Genomic DNA, 20,782 nt, shown 5'->3' with positions numbered 1-20,782 from the left:
ACTTCTGTCTGAAATGCATGGAAAACCTCAGATTCTTCCTTGCCTAATACCCTCCTCATGTGTGTTGCTATATTATGAAAGCAGTAAAAAAAAATTCGTATATATTATTTCTCCATTCCAAGTTCCCCACTTAAGGGGGATTGTGCAATATTTGTGTTCCACTTATATGAGGTGCCTACAATACTCAGATGCATAGAAGGGAGGTTGCTAGGGGCTGGGAGGGGGAATGGGGAGGTACAGTGTTTAATGGGAACCGAGTTTCAGTTTCAGATGAAAAACTCTGGAGATGGACATGGGTTACGGTTGTACAACAATGGGAATATACTTAATGCCACTGAACACTTAAAAATGGTTAAAATGGTGGCTCAGTTGATTGAGCGTCCGACTCCGATTCAGGTAATGATCTCGCGTTTGCGAGTTTGGGCCTCACGTCGGGCTTGCTGCTGTCAGCCTGTCAGCGGAGAGCTCACTTTGGATCCTCTGTGCCCCCTCTCTGCCCCTCCCCTGCTTGCACTCTCTCAAAAATAAACATTCTTTAAAAAACGGTTAAAATGGTAACTTCCACATTATGTGTATTTGACCACCAATATATAAAATGTATGTTAAATATATGCATAGGCTCAATTCTTCTCTAGATATGTAACTAATTTCAGACAGTTTACATTTTACTTTCGATCTCTCCCCCCCTCTTCATATTGTGTTCTTTGGTTGGGGCCTTTAATCTCCTGAATATTTTCTGGGTTTGGGTTTTACAGAACCAAAAAGAGTACGACTCCAGGAAAAAAAACCACGGCCCTCTCTTCCTTCTTCCTTCCCCACAGCCACTTTCTTCTTGGCTGCTTTTAAGCAGAAAGCTTTCCTAGTTAAAGAGAAAGTCCGTGATTTTCAGTGGTACATTTAATAATTCATAAATCACGAGAGGTTCAAACAGGTTCAAAGTTTAAAAGTTTAAAAGTTTTGCTAAAGCTTTAAAGTTTAAACTGTCAGAGGCTTTGACAAAAAACTTTTCCTGTCTGGAATATTTAAGATTGTTGTGCCATATAATATTCAGGACTCTATTATATCCTTCTCTCCCAAAATGTTTCTCCTAAGAAAATCCAGGCGCCGTTGGCTTCAGGCATTTTCCTTTGTGGCCCCGAGGCCCCGGGGTCCTGGAGGCCAGCAGGTACAGGGAGCCGGCCCGAGGAGGGGTGGGGGTTCTGACATCTGCACTTGGGGGAAAAGCACTTAGTTGGCCAGAATCACCATTGTGTGGGGATTTCTCTTTAAAAGAATGGAAATTGTAAAATGAGATCCTGGCAAAAGTGTGTAATGAGGTCTTGGCGGAAGACAGTGAGTTGTACATAATCTGCTATTTCAAAATCTGGAAGCAGAGAGGCCAAATCTTCCGCTGGCCTCCAGCTGACCTCTAATTTTTCAGGCATAATTACTGTATTTGCATGTGCAATTGAGTGTGGTGTCAGCCACCCACGCCAAAGCACTTTTCGGAGTTTATTGGGACAAGAACAAACACGGTCGTTTCCACTGCAGACTGTGTTTGACCAAGCAAGCACACAACATGGAGGTCATGTCTGATAATCTGGCCTTGGCCCCTGATGCTGCATATACTATGTTGTTTGATAACGTCACTCCGTTTCTCAGAAACCTTCCGTGGCTCCCCCTGGCCTTTCAGTTCAGATCCAAGGACTTAGTCATGAAATTTCAGTGCCATTACGCCTCACGTCAGATACTCACGGCAGACAAGCAACCCGCCCTCCTTTCCCCACCTGCCTTGCTCAGTGCCACCTCCGGTGGCACTTCTGGTACTTTCTGTTTGCTGTTGTCCACAGCTGAGAAGGGTTGCTCTCTCCTTTTCACTAAACCCTTCTTTACAATTTCTTCAGAATTCTCCTCTTCCTTATGGTTCCACAAGACATTAGCACCAATGCCAGGAACAGCTCAGCATAATCAAAATCTTTTCCTAGTTTCCAGGATTTGGTGACAGGATGTTGTAAGATGAGTCCTTGACGTGAACGTAGTAATACTGGACTCCCAACGCTGGTTTCCACCGCTGGACACTGAGGAGCGTGTTTTCGCATAAATCGCCTCCTTTCATCCTAACATCCTCCCATCCACGACTTCACCTGAGTCTTCAGACCTAGGAGCTCTGCTGGCCACTCAAGGCTCCTTATGAGAAAACGCACCATGGGTCTTCAGGACTCTCCCACGTGGCCTCTGGTGGCATCTGACACGAGCCAGAACTCTCTTCTTGAATCTTTCTGTTCTCTTGTCTTGTGTGCTCCTCCTCCAGCCGCTCTCCCTGCAGCGTGGGGTGCTCCGCATGGCACATTCGCAGCCAGCCTTCTCTCCTCCGCTGCTGCCCCCAGCAAGCTCCTTCCCCTGGGGCTTGAGCTGCAACCCCTCTCCTAGTGGCCCCACACCTGGGTGCGTACTCCTCAGCTCTCTCGTGGGCCCCGCACCCCCTTTCCATCTCCCCACTGCCTCCACACACAAGAATCCCACAAAGTCAACAACCACGATTGATAGTCAGCCATCTAAGATAGAAACCAGTAGGATACTCACCCTGCAGAACAGCCCCCTTTCCCACAACCATTGGAAAATCCGATGGAAAATCCATCCAATGAGAAATCCATTGGAAATCTATCCAATGGAAAATTGATATTATGTTTTCTTTCTGCCGATGCTCCTTTTGTGTGTCCTCTTTAGTCAAGTACCTGGTTGTGCAGAGTAGAAACCTCTGTCGCCCCTAATGTCTTCCCCCCTCGACTTTCCCACCTGATGGAGAACAGCCCCCATGACCTTACAGCCATCCTCTCCTTCTCCTCCATCCCACTGCCACTTCTTAATTTGATCTGTCATCACCTCCTGTCATAACATCACAATGGCCTCCTCTCTGGTTGCTCTTCTCTGGCCTTTCCTGCTTTCAATCTTTACAAACATGGAACAGTCACGTTGCTGCCTGTGGATGGTACCTTTTCTCAGAGCTGCGGCCCTGGAAACACAAGCCCCTTCCCTGTCAGACGCCCCTTGGCCTTATCAGCTACATATTCTGCCGCAACCCTCCTCCCACTCTCTCTCCACTCTCTGCTTCAGCCAGACCTACCTTCCTTCTTTCCCTGAGCATGGAGCCTTGTTCATGCCTCCGTACCTTTACAAATACAGGTATCTCCTATCTAGGAGGCCTTCTCCTACTTTCTACCTGGTGAGACCCCATTCATCCACTGGACCTAGCTCACCTCCACCATGAAGCCCCCACAATTCCTATCCGTAGGGAGATACTCCCCCTCCCTCACTTCTAGACCACCGTGTTCTCCCTTCCAAGTACTAACCAGGCCCGACCCTGCTTAGCTTCCGAGATCAGACGAGATCCGGCGCGTTCAGGGTGGTATGGCCGTAGACTAGACCACCGTGTTCTACACACACAGCCCCTCCATTGGTCATGCTTGTCTTACCTGTGTGACTCCAGACTGCTTATCTCTGATCCCTCAGCACCTAACATAGGGTCTGGCACTGGTGCCAATCTCTTTTCTGAAGGAATTAAACCTTGTGGCAGCGAGTGACATCCTCTGGAGAACTAAGTACACTCAGTAGGGGAAAGCACAGTCTCCAATCTGGATTCTTTGTCCTCTCTGGTTGCAACCTGCTATAATTTTCACTATTCTTAAATGGGGAGTGTGAACTATTAGAGAGAAAAGAGAAAAATTCTCATTTAAATGACTCCTCTCTCCCCAGCAGACTCACATACCTTCTTCTGTGGGCTGTAAAATCCACTTATGCAGTGGCACGCATTTTACTTATCATGGGTAACATTCTGGTTTCTACCAGAGTGGATGTAAATCGTTTTATGCTAAAACCATGCAGATATTCGTATGGTTCATAGAGAGCTCTGTAGTTAAGCCTCTGTTCTGGCATAAGACAAGGATGTCTTAGGGAAACACAGGCGCTGGGATATTTGTGGGTAGTTTGCTTACATCCATGGGGAGATGGCTTAACCTTGTACGTGTCAGGCTTTGAAGACAGAGACCAGGGTTAAGTCCTAGCTCCATCAGAATGTGACCTGTGGCACATCACTTCATCTCTCTGCCTCAGTTTCTTCATCTGTAACGTGGTAAAGGTGATACCTCACAGGGCTGCTGTAAAAATTAAATGAGATCACGTCTTTAAACATTTATCCCAGAAGAAACCCTCAATCACTGCTAGTAGGCACCTGAGTGCAAATGATTGCCCTGACCATTAGCACCGTAAGTGCTTTATATACTTTGTAACTACACACACACACACACACACACAGAGAAATATGTAAATATATATAATATGTGCGTATATATCTATATATTTATATTTGTATATTTATAAATATAGTATATTTATACACATATTGGCTATGACAACATATAATCCTACAACAACCCTATGATGTAGGAACTATGATTGTCTCCACTTTACGGGTGAAGAAACGGAGACAAGTTGGGTAACTTGCCCCAAGTCACACAGCTAGTAAGCAGCAGACCTGGAATTTCAACCTAGACAATCAATCTGTAACCAAAGTCCATGCTCCTAACACCCATTAAAAGGCCTCATGTTGCCATCAAGTCAATAAATGCCAACTATCATCATCACCATCATCATCGTCTTCGTCATGGATGCCACCCTGTCTATGCCATACTACAAAAGTGCTCTCGCGAGGCTGGCTACTCAGACAGCTCTCGGGTGGTAACTTGGTTGAACAAGCAAAACGATATTCATCTTGCAGCCTCTGAGGCTGCCCCGAAGGTCTGTTCCATGCAACTCTAATACTTGGGTGGTAAAAAGTACTGTCAAGGGAGGCCTTGGGATTCTGAAAGAGTGAAGCCAGGATACGAGCTGGCCCGAAGTCGGAGTGTGTGGCCCTGGAACAACTTCCTCCCATTTGCCTGAAGTCTTCCCTCTCTTAGCTGGAGAAAGAGCCCAAAGGATTCCTGCCTCCCAACCAACCCCAGCCAGACTGGGATTTTGTAATCGTGTCTGTCTCGGATGACGGCCCACAGAAGTCAGACGTGGAAGCGCTCGCTTGGGTTGTCCACACATTCCACCCCTGAGCCAGGAAATGAGAACTTCTAACCCAGTGTCACTGTGTTGCTGTAAAAATCACATCTATTTGTAAAATATGCAAGTGGACTTAAATGTATCTTGATGTCATTGGCTTGTTTACCAGAAGTTTCATTTAGCCTGTGTTTTCTTTTCTTCCTTGTCCTTTTCTACCTCATTTTCCCCCAACTCCATTGCAAAGTATGATTTTGGTCTTGGCCCTATTAAGGGTCTTTGTCCTCTGTTATCTGTGTAACACATGCTTTCCCGAAATATTTTTACTTTGGGAGTCAGGTAAGTCTGCCTTTCATTTCTGACCCTGCTTCGCATTAGGCAAGTTGCCTTCTTGAAGCCTAAGTTTGACCTATGTAAAATGGGTATAATAAAGAACCCAATTTGATAGAGTCGTTGTGAGGATTATATGCAATCATTAACAGTAACTAACACTCACTGAAAGTTAACACATGTTGATTGCCATGCTAGGTGCCTTTTCCCAAGCTTGCAGACAAAACTACTGAGTAAAGAGATTATCGGAGCACCTGGGTAGCTCGGTCGGCTGTCTGACTTTGGCTCAGGTCATGATCTCACAGTTAGTGGGTTCAAGCCCCGTGTTGGGCTCTGTGCTGACAGCTCAGAGCCTGGAGCCTGCTTCGGATTCTGTGTCTCCCTCTCTCTCTCTGTCCCTCCCCTGTTCACGCTCTGTCTCTCTCTCTCTCTCTCACACACACATAAATAAATAAGCATTAAAGAAATTTAAAAAAAAAGAAAGAGGTTATAATGTTCTATTTGGCACCAAGATGCATCAGGCACGTCTACCCTGATAGGATGGAACAAAGACCATCTCCTCAGTCAGACCTCTGCACACAGCATCGTCCACAAAACCCTACAAAGAAGCTATTGTTCCTTTCCCCGTTTCACAAAAGAGAAACAGAAGGTAAGAAAGTCACTTGCCCAAGGTCACCCAATGGATAAGTGGCAGAGGGGGTACACATAATCACCATGTGATATAACAATACTGAACAGCGGCAGTAACAGCAATAACAGTTAGTGGTTATTGAGCACTTACCATGTGCCAGGCACAGTTATAGGAGCTGCGTGTGGATTATTTCATTTAGTCCTCATACCAACTCTGTGAGGTAGATAGTCTTACTAAGCTTGTTTTACAAATGTGTAGATTGAGGGGAAAGAGTGTTAAGTGACTTGATGAAGGTCATGTGGTTGGTAAGCTGACAGAGCCAGACTTGGAACTCGTGTTCCAAATTCAGCACTAGAACCACTCCTACGTTGTATCTTTAAAAATGAAATAATTGGGGCACTTGGGTGGCTCATGGGCACCTGGGTGGCGTAGTCGGTTAAGCATTCGACTCGTGATTTTGGCTCAGGTCATGATCTCACCATCATGAGATCGAGCCCCACATTGGGCTCTGCACTGAGCATGGAGCCTGCTTAAGATTCTCTCTCTCCCTCTCCCTCTACCCCTCCCCAACTCACGCTTTCTCGGAAAAAAAAAAAAATTAAATATGCATAAAAGGGCTTAGCCCAGTGCCTGGTATGCACACGTGCATACACACACACGCGCGCGCATATATTTTTGTCATTGTTATCACTAGTAAAATGATAGTCAATATTTAATATTCTTCTGCTTTCCCAGGCATCTCCACTCATCTGTGAGATGTGAATGTCCAGCATGAATCTGAGTGGACGGGAGCCCATATTCTCTGATTCATTTGATCTGTGGTCACCTTAACTGCCTTCTGCACATGTCAACAGCAAGACCCCCTTCCTAACCCAGGTTTGATATCACCCTGAGTTTTCTTTTCCAGAAGCCCTTCTACTAAACTGATTCTGAAAATCACTTTTCTTTCTGCCACAGCTTTGCATTAATTTTTCATCGCTGTAAAACGAAACAAAACAAAAACAAAAAAATTACACCAAATTTAGTAGCTTGAAACAACACATGTTTATTATCTCACAGTTTCTGGGTCCTGTGCTCAGGATCCCGCTAGGCTGCAGCCAAGCTGTTAGCAGAGCTGTGTTCCTTCTGGATCTCAGGGTCTTCTTCGGAGCTCATGTGGTTGTGGGGGGAATTCAGGTCATCATGGAGACGGGACAGAGGGCCCCTGATTTCTTCCTGGTTAGAGGCTCTCCCCGCGGTTCCCCGCTTTGCGGCTTTCTACACGGGAAGCCCATGTCCCAGCAGCTTGCTTCTTCAAGGCTGGCAGGAGCGCCTCTCACCCTGGTCTGCGAACGTGCAGTCTTAGAGAACGGAACATAATGGTGTGCCATCACCTTTACCATATTCTACTGGTTAGAGGCAGGTCACAGGTGTCACCCACATTCCGGAGAAGAGAATTCTACAAGTCAGGTCATTAAGGATCACCTTAGGGTGTGTCCACCACAAGCTCCTTGCCTGCTTGCCTCAGTTCCCTTTTTATTCCCAAAGAGGATTATTTCGTCTTCATTTTCATCTCAACACAAAAATACTTTCTGTGTCTGTAAAATTCTAAGATCTGCTCTTTCTTTTTTCCTCACCTGTAAAAAGGTAGAGCCCAAGTCAAGATCTCTCCTTTTCTCTCCATTTCACCCAAAACCATAGTCTCTTCCTTTCCAAAACCTTTATTGGTATGTAACTTACATACCATAACATTAAAGTGTACCACCCAGTGGATATTTATAGACTTAATGAATCATCATCGTAATATCAATGTTAGAACATTTTTTCATCACCCCAAAAGGAAACTTCCAATCACGACACCCCTTCCCCTCCCGTCTCAGCCCTGTGTAACAGCTAATCTATTTTCTGTCTCTATAGATTTTCCTGTTCTGGACATTTCATATAAATGGAATTATCCAATATGTGGTCTTCTAGGACTGGCTGCTTTCAGTGAGCATCAGTTTGTAAGTTTCTGAGGCTCATCTGTGTTGCAGCATAAACAGTATTATGATGGCCATATAGGATGTTTAGAGTGCTATAGACAAAACAGCGAGGAAATGAAGGATGTTTACTCCCAAAAGTAGGGTGCGGAATAAGTATCTTTATTCATCTTCCACCTCACAAGTTTTGATAGGAATTTACTCTACATAGAGCCCTGGAGGGAAGAAAAGGTATGTAAGATTCAGCCACTGTCCTTAAGGAACTTGGGCTGTAAAGACAAAAGGCATAGTTCTGATTTATTCCTAAGCATCAAGGAGGGGAAATGCACAGTGAAATTTCAACTCACTGGGACAAAACAGAAGCTAAAACTAGTCTCTCAAACATATGAATTGTTTTTTAAGGGAAAAAAAAAATGTTAACCAGTATTCCTTGCTTTTAGTTACGTGGAGCTGAATGATTTTTAAAAATGGGCCAGGGGGTGTTCTGAGAGCAATCTCAGGTCAAGCACAAGGGAACAGACTGGCTCACGAGTCTATTAGGAGAACTCCGGGGGAGGGGCAGGACTGTGCCCTGGGCTGGTGTTCCCTGTCTTGATTGACATCAGCCCCAGGCATCCCATTCTGCAGCCATGCGCTCATCAGCATATGCTCCAAGCCTGGAGGAATTTCCCTGCAATGTAACGATTTTTCATTTGCCCAAAGGTCAGCATGTGAATATCAAAAACACTTCTGATTTAGACAAGCCGAGGAATGATGAAACTAACCGGTTTCTATCAGCAGGAGCGAACCTCTACCCGGGAACTTTGGATATTTCACAAAAAGGCAAGTTCAAGCAAGAATCCTTAAAACTAAGAGGTGTCTGTGGCATCAGCTGAAGAGAACCGTAAGATGGTGAAACACTTACCACCAATGTAATATTATTAGTGTTTCCAAACATTCCTCTGGGCTAAGCAAGGCTGTTGCTCAAGATTTGCAGACAGGGCCCCACGACTTCAAACTCCAATCATGGAGCAAGGCCAGAGTCTCAGCAATGGGACCAGTCCCTCCCACGGCCAGCAGCCTGGGCCTCCCATCACCAGCTGCTGGCTACCTTGGAGCAGGGCTGTCTTCAGGAGCAGGCCTAGGGTGGCCGCAGGAAGATTCCTCACTCCTAAAGCCCTCTTCCACCTGGCTTGCTGGATCTGAAATTCCACCCTTCAAAATTTATGTCTTTGCTCCAATGCAAATACTCCTGGGAGAAGAAACACATCTTTTATCAGCCATTTACACCTCAGTGCAAATGTGTTTATCAGAGCCTTTGCCAAAAAGTCTGTTTTAGAGGAGAGGAGGCAAAAGGAACTAAGAACAAAAAATGCCTGAGGATGAAGAGAGAGTAATCGAAAGTCGCAAGAAGACAGAAAAGGACCACAAGGTTGCACCAAAGGCAAATAAACCTAGGTTCTTCCTGGGAGGGCTTCCTGAGAGGATTGACAGTTTACCCAGACTTGTTGGGATCGAATGGGGGAAGAGTGGTGCACAGGAATTGCTGAGACTCAACACTGAGCCTCTGGCTGTAAAAGTAGGGATTAGGGCCTGGCCCCTGACTTATCTGTTGTGCTTGTCTTCTCTCAGAGGGACACTCTCACGAGGAGCAGCAATGCCCAAACAAAGGAGGAGGAAGCCAACACCTGTCTCACCCATCATGGATAGTGCTTTGTTCCGCTTTACTACACCGCCAAGAGCCTCGAATCTGCTTAATTACACACAGACTTTTGCACCGAAAGAGAGTAGTGTTTGTCTAAAAGAATGTGATCTTGCACCCTGTGGGGGTGGGGAGCCCTGCCCCAGCACTCACACTGAGCTACTGTCTCAGACCTGTCAACAAGGTGAGCCCCAAACCTGGCGAGATGATTGCTTGCTTATATAACACGATGATTTCACAACACTCACAAGAGATTAAAACTCAGAGCTGTCCAATTCCACTGGACGTCAGGGAACTCTGTGAGAAGTCGTTTCAGAATTAATTAACTGCATTCAGAAAAAATCCTCTTGGCTTCCTATAGCTGGTATTAGTCCAGAGAACTGCAATCCTTAGCCAGGCCTCTCTGAAAAGCTCAAATTTCCCAAAGGTATAGTCAGTTTAGGTGACTGGTGACAAAGTCAAGCACAGTTGGACTGTGTGTGCACGTAGACCAAACCTAAGGTATTGATCAATAAAGGTGAATCAGGGGCACCTGGGTAGCTAGGTCGGTTAAGCATCTCACTCTTGGTTTCTGCTCAGGTCATGATCTCACGGTTCATGGGTTCAAGCCCTGCATCAGGCTCTGTGCTGACAGCACAGAGCCCACTTGGGATTCTCTCTCTCTCCCTCCCTCTGCCCCTCCTCCACCCGTACTCTGTCTCTCTCTCTCTTTCTCTCAAAATAAATTAAAAAGAAAACCATGGTGAGTCAAGGGGGACATTTAATATCAGCCCTAAATATGTATATATCCACACCTTAATCTTTTTTTAATTTTTTTTAATATTTATTTTTGAGAGAGACAGAGACAGAATGCGAGTGGGTTAGGGGCAGAGAGACAGGGAGACACAGAATCCAAAGCAGGCTCCAGGCTCCGAGCTGTCAGCACAGAGCCCCACACGGGGCTCGAACTCACCAGCCGTGAGATCATGACCGGAGCTGAAGTCAGACACTTAACTGACTGAACCACCCAGTCGCCCCAACCACACCTTAATTTTTAAGATTTAGATGTTTAGATGGTTCTTTTCAAAAAAGGTGTGAAGGGCTATGCTCAGTGCATGGGGGTGAAGGATTTTATTTTACTTAAAAAAATTTATTCTCCTTACTTTCATTTAATCAAAATTACAAAATGTTTTATGAACAATTTTTCACATAATTTTTGCTCTTTTGACATTGATTAATTAGATAAGCATTCTTTTTTTTTTAAGGGTTTAAATATAATTTATTGTTAAGTTAGCTAACATACAGAGTATACAGTGTACTCTTGGCTTCGGGAGTAGATTCCCATGATTCATCACTTACATACAACACCCGGACTCTTAAATACAGAGAACCAACTGAGGGTTGATGGGGAAGGAGGCAGGGGGGAGGGGAAAATGGGTGATGGGCCTTGAGGAGGGCACTTATTGGGATGAGCACTGAGAGTGAAGGATTCACACAGGATGCTCCCCAAGTAATTTCACCCACCAAAAACACAAAGAACCTGCAAGAGGAAACTCCAGCTCTCTTTAATTTGCCTGGCATCTGATTCTCATTCTAGAGCCTGCAGCCTTCTGGACTTTGAGGAGGAAAATGCCTACCTTAAGAATTACAGTGTTAAAAGATCCTCCTTGTAAGTGAATATTTAATGAACTGCAACACCCATCACAAAACACTTCATATGGCTTTAGTTACTCCACGAGCCAAACTATGCCTCCAGCATACAAAATGAGACCTTGCTCATCTTTTCAAATGCCATGAGAAGCCTATATCAACAGTACTCCCTCCTTTTTTTCCCATGCTAGTGCCTTTTTTTTTTTACCATATTTATTTATTTATTTGGTTAAAAAGATTGGAGAATTTAATTGTCTTTCTCTTCCTAGAGAAGATTGGTTCTGAAATGCTTTTTAGAGTGTGTTTTGTGGCATCTGAAAGTTCCCTACCTCCCACACTCAAGTTCTAAAGTTTGAAAGAATACATCATTGCTAGTTTGATGTATGGCCAAGACCGAGAACACAATGCAGGGAGTGTAGGCATATTTCACTCCACAGTGGACTCACAGTCTTTCCTTAGACATGGTTTTAGCATAAAGTAAATTGTATTTCCAGGATTGCTGCCAAACGCAACAATACAAATAACGATGACCAAAAACAGCAAAATGCGGGTGAACCAGAAGTGATGATATTTCATAAGGAAATCCCATAAATGTTCTTAATATGCTTTGGATTGGTTTGAAGATTAATTAGTTAAACCAGGTTGGCGAAGTCCCAACATATAAAACTGTACTAGAAGAGAATTCTATAGAAACTCAACAGGGATACAAATAGTGATTTAATACTTCTTAATGCAAATGATGAGATATATTTCAGCAATCAATGGTTCTGAAAATGAAATTAGAATAGTCTGATTTTTTTTTTTTTTTTGGCACTGGCTAAATACTTAATAGTGACTATTTTCCAGACTCTCTACGTTACTCCAGATTTGGATTATAAGGATTTCTAGCAAATCATCAACACATCAGTATCAAATCACTCATAGAGCATCCATATAAATTTGCCTCCCTACTATTCTTCAACTGAGTTGGGAGCAGGGAAAAGAATGAAGATTTGTCCCAGGGACTTTGCTAGGCTCTTCCATGCATTTCCCAGGTTCTCTTCACAGCAACACTGTAAGATGGATGGCATTATCTCTATTTCACAGATAAAGAAATTTAAGTTCTGAAAAGTAAATTATTCAAGTTCAAACATACTATAGCTTTCAGAAGTGGAAAGGAAATAAATAAATAAAAGAGTATTTCTCTATGTATTACTTTCCATTATTCAAGAAATTCAAGTGAAGGTACTGGCTTATTTTAAAACTGCTTTAGACTTCAGACTCCCAAGCTGTGCTCCTCAGACAGCAGAACTACTCTGAGACTGAACCATGAGGCTCTCAGCATTACGGCTTTCCTGTGCAGTGCTTCACCAAAATGAGGGACAAACGATTTTAAGCAGTACTATAATAAGATATTATATCACTGAATTAAAGTTATTCTATTTCTCTTCTGTTTTCTCAGTTGAGGTAAAATTCACCTGACATAGACTATTTTAACCATTTTATTTTGTTGTTTTTAATATGAAATTTATTGTCAAATTGGTTTCCATACAACACCCAGTGCTGCTCCCGACAGGTGCCCTCCTCAATGCCCATCACGCACCCTCCCCTCCCTCCTACCCCCCCGCCCCACTCCCCATCAACCCTCAGTTTATTCTCAGTTTTTAAGAGTCTCTTATGGTTTGGCTCTCTCCCTCTCTTTTTTTACCCCTTCCCCTCCCCCATGGTCTTCTGTTAAGTTTCTCAGGATCCACATAAGAGTGAAAACATATGGTATCTTTCTCTGTATGACTTATTTCACTTAGCATCACACTCTCCAGTTCCATCCACGTTGCCACAAATGGCCAGATTTCATTCTTTCTCATTGCCTAGTAGTATTCCATTGTATATATAAACAACTTCTTTATCCATTCATCAGTTGATGGACATTTAGGCTCTTTCCATAATCTGGCTATTGTTGAAAGTGCTGCTGTAAACATTGGGGTACAAGTGCCCCTATGCATCAGCACTCCTGTATCCCTTGGGTAAATTCCTAGCAGTGCTATTGCTGGGTCATAGGATAGATCTATTTTTAATTTTTTGAGGAACCTCCACGCTGTTTTCCAGAGCGGCTGCACCAGTTTGCATCCCCACCAACAATGCAAGAGGGTCCCCGTTTCTCCACATCCTCTCCAGCATCTATAGTCTCCTGATTTGTTCATTTTAGCCACTCTGGAGTGAGGTGGCATCTCAGTGTGGTTTTGATTTGTATTTCCCTGATGAGGAGTGACGAGCATCTTTTCATGTGCCTGTTGGCCATCTGGATGTCTTCTTTAGAGAAGTGTCTAATATTTTAACCATTTTAATATGTACAGTTTGGTGGCTTCTAGTACATTCGCAGTGCTGTGCAAACAGCATTTCTCTTTCAATATGTCAGGCTGTGTCAAGGAGAAAGTCTCAGCTTGGTGCTGTTATGTCTCTAATAGCTCTAATATTTGATAATTTCCCTTCCAGGGAAAAAGACAAAGCAAGCTCATAGCCCTTAGTAAATAAGCATACAACTAGAATTTGATAACATAGATTTGGTGTTTCATTTGCATTTATTTTTTATTTACCCTGAATTTCTACCTATGTAGTAACAAAATTTCCTTATCAAAAAATATTTAAATAAAATGATGAGTTGACTTAAAGAAAACTTTTAGGTAAATAATAGCATCGGTGGCACATACATATGGCCAAAAAAATCACAAAGGAGGTACATGAATGGCTGAAGTTCTAGAACCACCCTCTGGAGGTCAGATGGAACGTGACAAGGAAGGAGGACCGGGTCATGGGTGTTTAGAAGGAGGAGGCTGAGCAGACTGAAATAATTCGTCAAAATGTCACAGGAATGAGGGGCTAGGACTTGGGAAGGTAGACTCTAATGGTCAATTCTAGAATGTGACTCTTCTTTCCTGGTGAAAGTCCACTGGCCCGGCTTGCCTTCCACCGGGGGTCCTAGAGGTATCTCCACTCTCCGAGTTACAGAAAAATATTCCTTCTCAGAGCAGGGGCACATCCACTTGTAGACTGGGCAGAGAAGGAAGGGCAGCACACTCTCTCCATAAAGGCCAAGCTGAAAAGAAGCTCAGAGGCGGGCCAAGGGAGCTGAAAGAGGAGGCCACAGCTTCACCGCTGCACGGTGCCGTGCAAGGAAATGTTCAGCCTCCCAGAGAGCTGCAAAAGGAGGGAGAGAGGAGAGGTGGGGCAGAGACTTGGAAGGTGATCCCTAAATGGAGCGCTTGTCCTTTTGGCCTCAGGCTTTCTGATGAAGGCTTGTGGTTGGAGCAGCGGTGTGGGAGGGCACATGTGTAAAGAGTTGTCTCCCCTCCCATAGATCTGCTCCCAGGGCCCATTTGTGCAGGGAACTGACGGCATGCCTCAGAAGTGAGGCTCTGCTGCTGGAAGAGCCTTCTCCACCTACAAATCTGTTTCTAATGATTCACCATTTGTAAATGGAACTCCCATCCCTGGCTCTTCATTAGTAAAAGGTTATCGAAAAGAAAAATGGAGCACCCATCTGGAGATAAAAATCCCTGATGCCTAACAGATTGTCAGGAAGATTTCCAGCTCACCAGATTTGAAGACAATGCATGTACACGCACACACACACACACACACACACACAGTCCAGAGCTAGTCGTAGCTAGAATATTCTTTCTAGCTACCCAACATATATTAGACTATCTACTGCATGAAATGTAAAGTTCCTCCTTTTAAAATGCAAATTATACAAAAGAAATAGCACATGAAGCCATCAGTCCGGTACAAATTAGTCTAGGTGATGTCTTCTCCTAGCACCTTTGAGAGATCAGAGGAAAAATCAGATCTTGACCCATAGAAATTGCATTTCCCTCCAGTTACTCTCACCTTTCTATGTTTTCCTTCCTGCAAAATTTGTCTTAAGAGTTGTTCATTATCCCGTGTCCACCTCATCTCCTGAGCTCATTCCTACCTGGCTAAGTCACCAGTGATGTCACATGGTCAAATCCAAGGGCCACATTTCGGTCTTCCTCCTCGACTCTTGGCAGCATCTGACACGGTTAAGTGCTCTAATTTGAAACATTTTCTTATCTCGGCTTCTGTAACACTAAACTCTTCTGATTCTCATCCAACCTCACAGGCCACTCCTTCTCAATCTCCTTCCCATCGGCTACTTTCTACAAGGAGGAGAGCCCCAGGGCCACACCTCGGCTCTTTTCTCCAACTGGGTGAGTGCCTCTAGTCCCGAGACACCAGACACCATGCCGAGGCTGACAGCTCCAAATTTCTGTCTCAGATCCTGACCCTTCTCCTGAGTTCTGCACTCAATATCCACCTATTTACTTGATATCTCTAATTTTATGTCTGAGAGGCATTTCAAAGTTAACCCATCCTCGACAGCACTTTGATTTCCCCTCCCATATTTCTTCCTCTGTCTTCTCCTTCTCAATAATGGCACCAACATCCAATCAGTGGCTAAAATAAAACCACCATATCTTGCTAAGACTATTGCCTTCTAGCTGGTCTTCCTACTTCTCTTCCTCTATTCAAAATTCTCCGATGGCTTTCTGCCTCAAAATCATCGTATCAAAGTCCTGATCTTAGCCTGTGATTTGCCCACCCACCGACTTCTCCATGACCTCATCTCCTCCCACTTCCTCCCTGTCCACACCCCTCCCACCATAGTGCCTAAGAGCTGCCCCTCCAGCATGCCCCTCACATGGTTTGTGAGTTCCACCCCACGGCCTCTGCACTCGCTGTTTTCTCTTCCTGGGGCACCCTTGCCTCAGATATCTGCGTGGCTTACTTCCTCACTTCTTTGCTCAAATATCATCCCATCAAAGAAAACTCCCTGATTATCTTATCTAAAACTAGCCATCCAAGTCCCTCTTTATCCCCTCACAATGCTTTGCTTTTCTTCACTATCCCCACCTAAAAAAATATGTGGTTTATTACTATCTGTTTCTCTCCACTAGAGTGTAAGATCTGGGAGAGCAGGGACTTGATCTATTTTGTGCACTACTCTGTCCCCAGAGCCTAGAAGAGCACTTGGCACATAGCTGGTGTTAAATCAATATTTGTTGAATTCTCTAATAAATCTTCATTTCTCTTTTCCCGGCCTCCTCGTGTTCAATCCATCTGAAAAGTCATCCTTTCATCTCAATCCCAAATACATCCAATTCTATCCTAGTTTAAACCACCATCATATCTCGCTGGGGCTCCTGCTTCATGGCCTGAGAGGCATCCCTGTTTTTTCTCTAGAATCCATTCTCCAAACTGCAGTGACTTAAAAAAAAACCAGAAACAAAAAACACACAAATCAGGCCCATTAATGTTAAAACCCCATTAATGTTCTTGGAATAAAGTGTAAACCTTTAACCCAGGGCAAAAGGCCACACATGACCTGGCACCATGACCCCTTCCTTGCTCACTAAGCCTCCATCACACTAATCATTGCCTCGAACACACCAAGTGTGTTCCTGCCTCAGGGATTTTGCACATGCTCTGCCTTCTGTGCAGATAGCTCTTCCCTGGATAGCCACATGACTGGTGCCTTCTCTCTATCCAAGTCTCAAGTGTCACCTTCTCAAAGCAAGGCTCCACCCACTCTCTTTCAGTTTGCTATTGTGCTTTATTTTCTTCATAGCACTCATAAACATATTGTTTATTCACTTGTATATTTTTATCTGCCTTCCCCAGCAAAATATTCTGCCCTGTCCAGCATTTATTCCCAGTATGCTATATACATCTCAGTATTATTATTATTATTGCTATTTGCACATAGGTAGTTATTCATCAACTATTTGTTAAACTGGATTAAATTTGGTAGCTCTAAGAATTTTTTCTTGGAGGGGCACCTAGGTGGCTCAGTTGGTTAAGCATCCAACTTCAGCTCCGGTCATGATCTCACGGTTCTTGAGTTCAAGCCCCAAGTCAGGCTCTGTGCTGACAGCTCAGAGTCTGGAGCCTGCCTCATATTCTGTCTCCCTCTCTCTCTCTGCAACGCCCCCCCCCCCCCATACACACACTCTGTCTTTGTCTCTCAAAAGTAAATAAAAACATTTTTAAAAATTTACGAATTTTTTCTTGGGGCGTCTGGGTGGCTCAGTCAGTTACATCCAACTTTGGCTCAGGTCATGATCTCATGATTTGTGACTTTGACCCCCTCATCAGGCTCTCTGCTGTCAGCACAGAGCTCTCTTCAGATCCTCTGTCTCATTCTCTCTCTCCCCGCCCCCTCTTCCTCTCAAAAATAAATAAACATTAAAAATTTTTTTAGTTACCTGAAAAACTTTAAAGAAAAAAAATATTTTTTTTCTTAAACAGGGGCACCTGGGTGGCTCAGTCAGTTAAGCCTCCGACTCTTGATTTTGGCTCAGGTCATGGGTTTGTGAGTTCAAGTCCCACATTGGGCTCTGTGCTGACAGTGCAGAGCCTGGCTGGGATTCTCTCTCTCTCCCCCTTCGGCTTTTCCCTCACTCTCTCACTCTCAAATAAAAATAATTTTTTAAATAAAATTTTTTTAAAAAGAATTTTTTCTTAAACAGGAATTTTTTTTAAAGTATAATTGTTCTAAATCTTGAGATGATTAAAGACATCATTATTTACTCAAGCTAATAATATTAACAAACAACACTAAAACCTCAGGGGCTTAAATCAATCAAAGTAGATTTTGCATTCATTTCACTGCTTAATAAAGGTGTTATGTGGGCAGCGATCTAGACAATTACTCCAGGCCCCAGGTCTCTTCTATCTTGTGGCTCTACCATACTCTACCTTCAAATCTTCTACTGGGTTTTCTTCATCTGACTAGCCAGCATGCAAAGAGAAAGAGCAAGCCAAGATCTCCTCAGGTGTTGGAGGCCAGGCCCGGGAATGGAAGACATCACTTTTACCCACATTCCATTGACCAGAACTAATCATACTGCTCTGACTTAACTGCGAGGAAGGCTAGGCCTGCCTAGGAAGATGATTCAGGATTGGCAAGCATCTACCCAGGCCCTGCTCCACATTTTTATGTTCTGCAGAGAGCACCATGACTTAGTTGTCTATCACATGAATGACTTTGGCTATCACCTTTTAGGCACTTGGGGTTCACAGGGCTGACAAATCATCATCCTCAGCAGACAAGGGAGACCAAAAGGTAGTGTGCTTCTTGGCCCTATCAGAGCAGAGGAACATGAAACTCTGCCAAAACAAAGCTAACCCCTGCAACATGTGACTTCACATTTTTAGCATTCATTCTTGGGAGGACCATATTTGGGGCTCAACGCCAGCCATCAACTCAGCCCAAACTTACAGTCTTCAACAGCTAACTTGGGTCTTTGAATTTCAAGGCCTAGTTTCTTGCTAAGACAAATAGATTTTGAGAGCCACAATTTTAAGGTAACTCATCTTTATGTAGTTTCTCCCTTTTAGCTTGTCTTAGACCTACCCTATTTTTGTTTGGTTATACACAATATTTTATCATAGATCTTTAAGATAGATGATATTTTATCCAATATCATGGGAAACAGACTGCATGAATCAATTATAAATAGCTCAGCCAGGGTGAGAACAAATTCCAACAGATAGCTACCCTTTGTAGCTTCGAAAGGAGTGTATTTGAAAATATTCAAATTTTTTGTGAATTAAATCTCACGAGAGTAGATCTCAGTAAGGACATTTTTACTTTCTATGTTCCTTTCATTTAATATCATTCCCCTTGGGCTTAGTCCGTGATCTGCATGCCATAATTGTTTCACTTAGGTGTGGAAATTACAAGTCCATAAAGATAAGAAACGAAGGTATATTTAAGAACAATTGTCATATTTTGTGACTGAAATGAAAAGATTTAAACCTTAAACCCACTCCAAGAACAAGTAGGAGGGCATTACAGCAAAACACGTGAAAGAAATGTGTTGAGTCTTCTACGTCTGAATTTGTTGATCTAATCACATTAAATACCAAATTGCATCCAGCTAGACCCATGTGGGAAGAGAAAACAAATAAAACAGACCAGTTGAGGAGAGATGAGGTATGTAAGTAAAACAAATATAGAACAACCGTAAAGCAATCTTCAATTCGTTTGAAGCGATTGGATAAATACAGAGCATCATCAGAAATATTACATATAAAGGACAGGTCACCGTAGAATGGAGTGGTGGTGGGCAGTCTCTGGGATATTGAAGGGAAGACATCCTGTGGAGGTGAGAAGAGGCTCTCCAGGGAGGATCGAGCATAGGCAAAGACATGAAGGTGGAGACATGTGGGCAAGAGAGGGACGAGGACATGAAGAAAAGCAGCTTGCTGAAGTAGGGCATGTGTAGTGGGTTGCTCTGTGGGAGAAAATGGAAAAATATGATTTATTGAGCAAGATTCATTGTTAACAAGCTAAGGAGTCCAGACTTGAAATAATCAGAAATAAGGCAATAGCGTAGGGTCTCAATCAGGGGGGAGATGATGAAAGCAATGATGAATCTGGCAACAGTCTGTGGGATAAATTGAAAGGGAAGAGACCAGTGAAGAGACGGCTGTAGTAATTTATATGGGACTTGATAGGGACTTGGCTCTGAGAGGTGGCACCGAAACTGAGACCTGGGTACAGATCCAAGAGACTCTGCAGAGGAAGGAAAGATGCTTTCAAATGACTGGATACAAGGAGTGACGGAGAGGGACGGAATGAAGAGCCGGAACCCAGGGCACGGCGGTGGCACCAAACAAGAGGAATTAATGAAGTATACGAAGCATCCTGCAGAATAAATTTTGCAATATTTATTACCAACTTAGTCATCGTGGAAATTTCTTTTTAATTTCTTATTCTAAGACACATGGTTAAAATTAAGGTTAATATTCTTGTTGGCTTAAGTTTCATAGAACTTTGAAATTCACCAAGTTGGGGGGATTTTGAGCAGACGCATCAAAATAGGATAGAGTTGCCAGATCATGTTTTCATTTATAACAGAAGAGCAGAACAGCACTACATGGAATCAAAATATATTTTGCTAGGGGAGGCAATCAGGGCTTAAAATCACAATGGTTCTTGAATATGTGTAGCTGGTCTAAGAGGCTAACTGCTCTTTTAGATACCATGTAAACTTTTACCTGGCATTTTCTGCTCTGTAGTTACTTCCATGGCAAGTAGAAAGAGGTGCAAACTGATGCCAAAATCCACAGAAAGAGACACTCCACCCAGAAGAAGGTAGACACCAGGAAAGATGTTAACAAACTTGGTGAAAAGCAAGGCATGCAAATTTCAGAAAAAAGAAATGTCCGTATGTGAAATGAAGGTAAGCACGAAGATCTGTCAGGAGCAAATGGGAGGGAAAGGCAAAAGAACGAGCAAGCCCTCCCCAACCGTGAGCGGAGGAGTTAGGAGACCGCTGTGGTAACCAGAAGTGAACTGGAGATACAAAAATTAGAAATGTATGCATTAACATGAAATAAAATAAAATATTTAGCAGAGGGATGTTAACCTTTGGCACCATCAAAAGTAGAATCTTTTCTCAGATTCATGAACCTCCAGTTTACTAGACAAGTGTTACCTTCCGTGTCTGAGCAAAGGTAGCACGA

The 20,782-nt window shown here is 43.6% G+C and overlaps 1 protein-coding gene across 1 annotated transcript in view; it reads right to left on the bottom strand.

Annotated features, from left to right (window-relative positions):
• Nucleotides 1–7,003: 7,003 nt before the first annotated feature.
• Nucleotides 7,004–20,782, bottom strand: part of GATA6 (GATA binding protein 6) — a 148,336-nt gene continuing 134,557 nt past the window's right edge. The window contains exon 7 of the mRNA XM_045041773.1: nt 7,004–7,599. Coding sequence (XP_044897708.1) covers nt 7,537–7,599 — 63 coding nt within the window. The 3' untranslated portion in view covers nt 7,004–7,536. The remainder of the gene's footprint in view (nt 7,600–20,782) is intronic.

The sequence above is a fragment of the Felis catus genome, chromosome D3 (genome assembly GCF_018350175.1).
Source record: "Felis catus isolate Fca126 chromosome D3, F.catus_Fca126_mat1.0, whole genome shotgun sequence".
NCBI lineage: Eukaryota > Metazoa > Chordata > Mammalia > Carnivora > Felidae > Felis > Felis catus.
The sequence above is the reverse complement of the archived record's forward strand: the minus strand, read 5'-3'. Positions and strand labels throughout refer to the sequence as shown.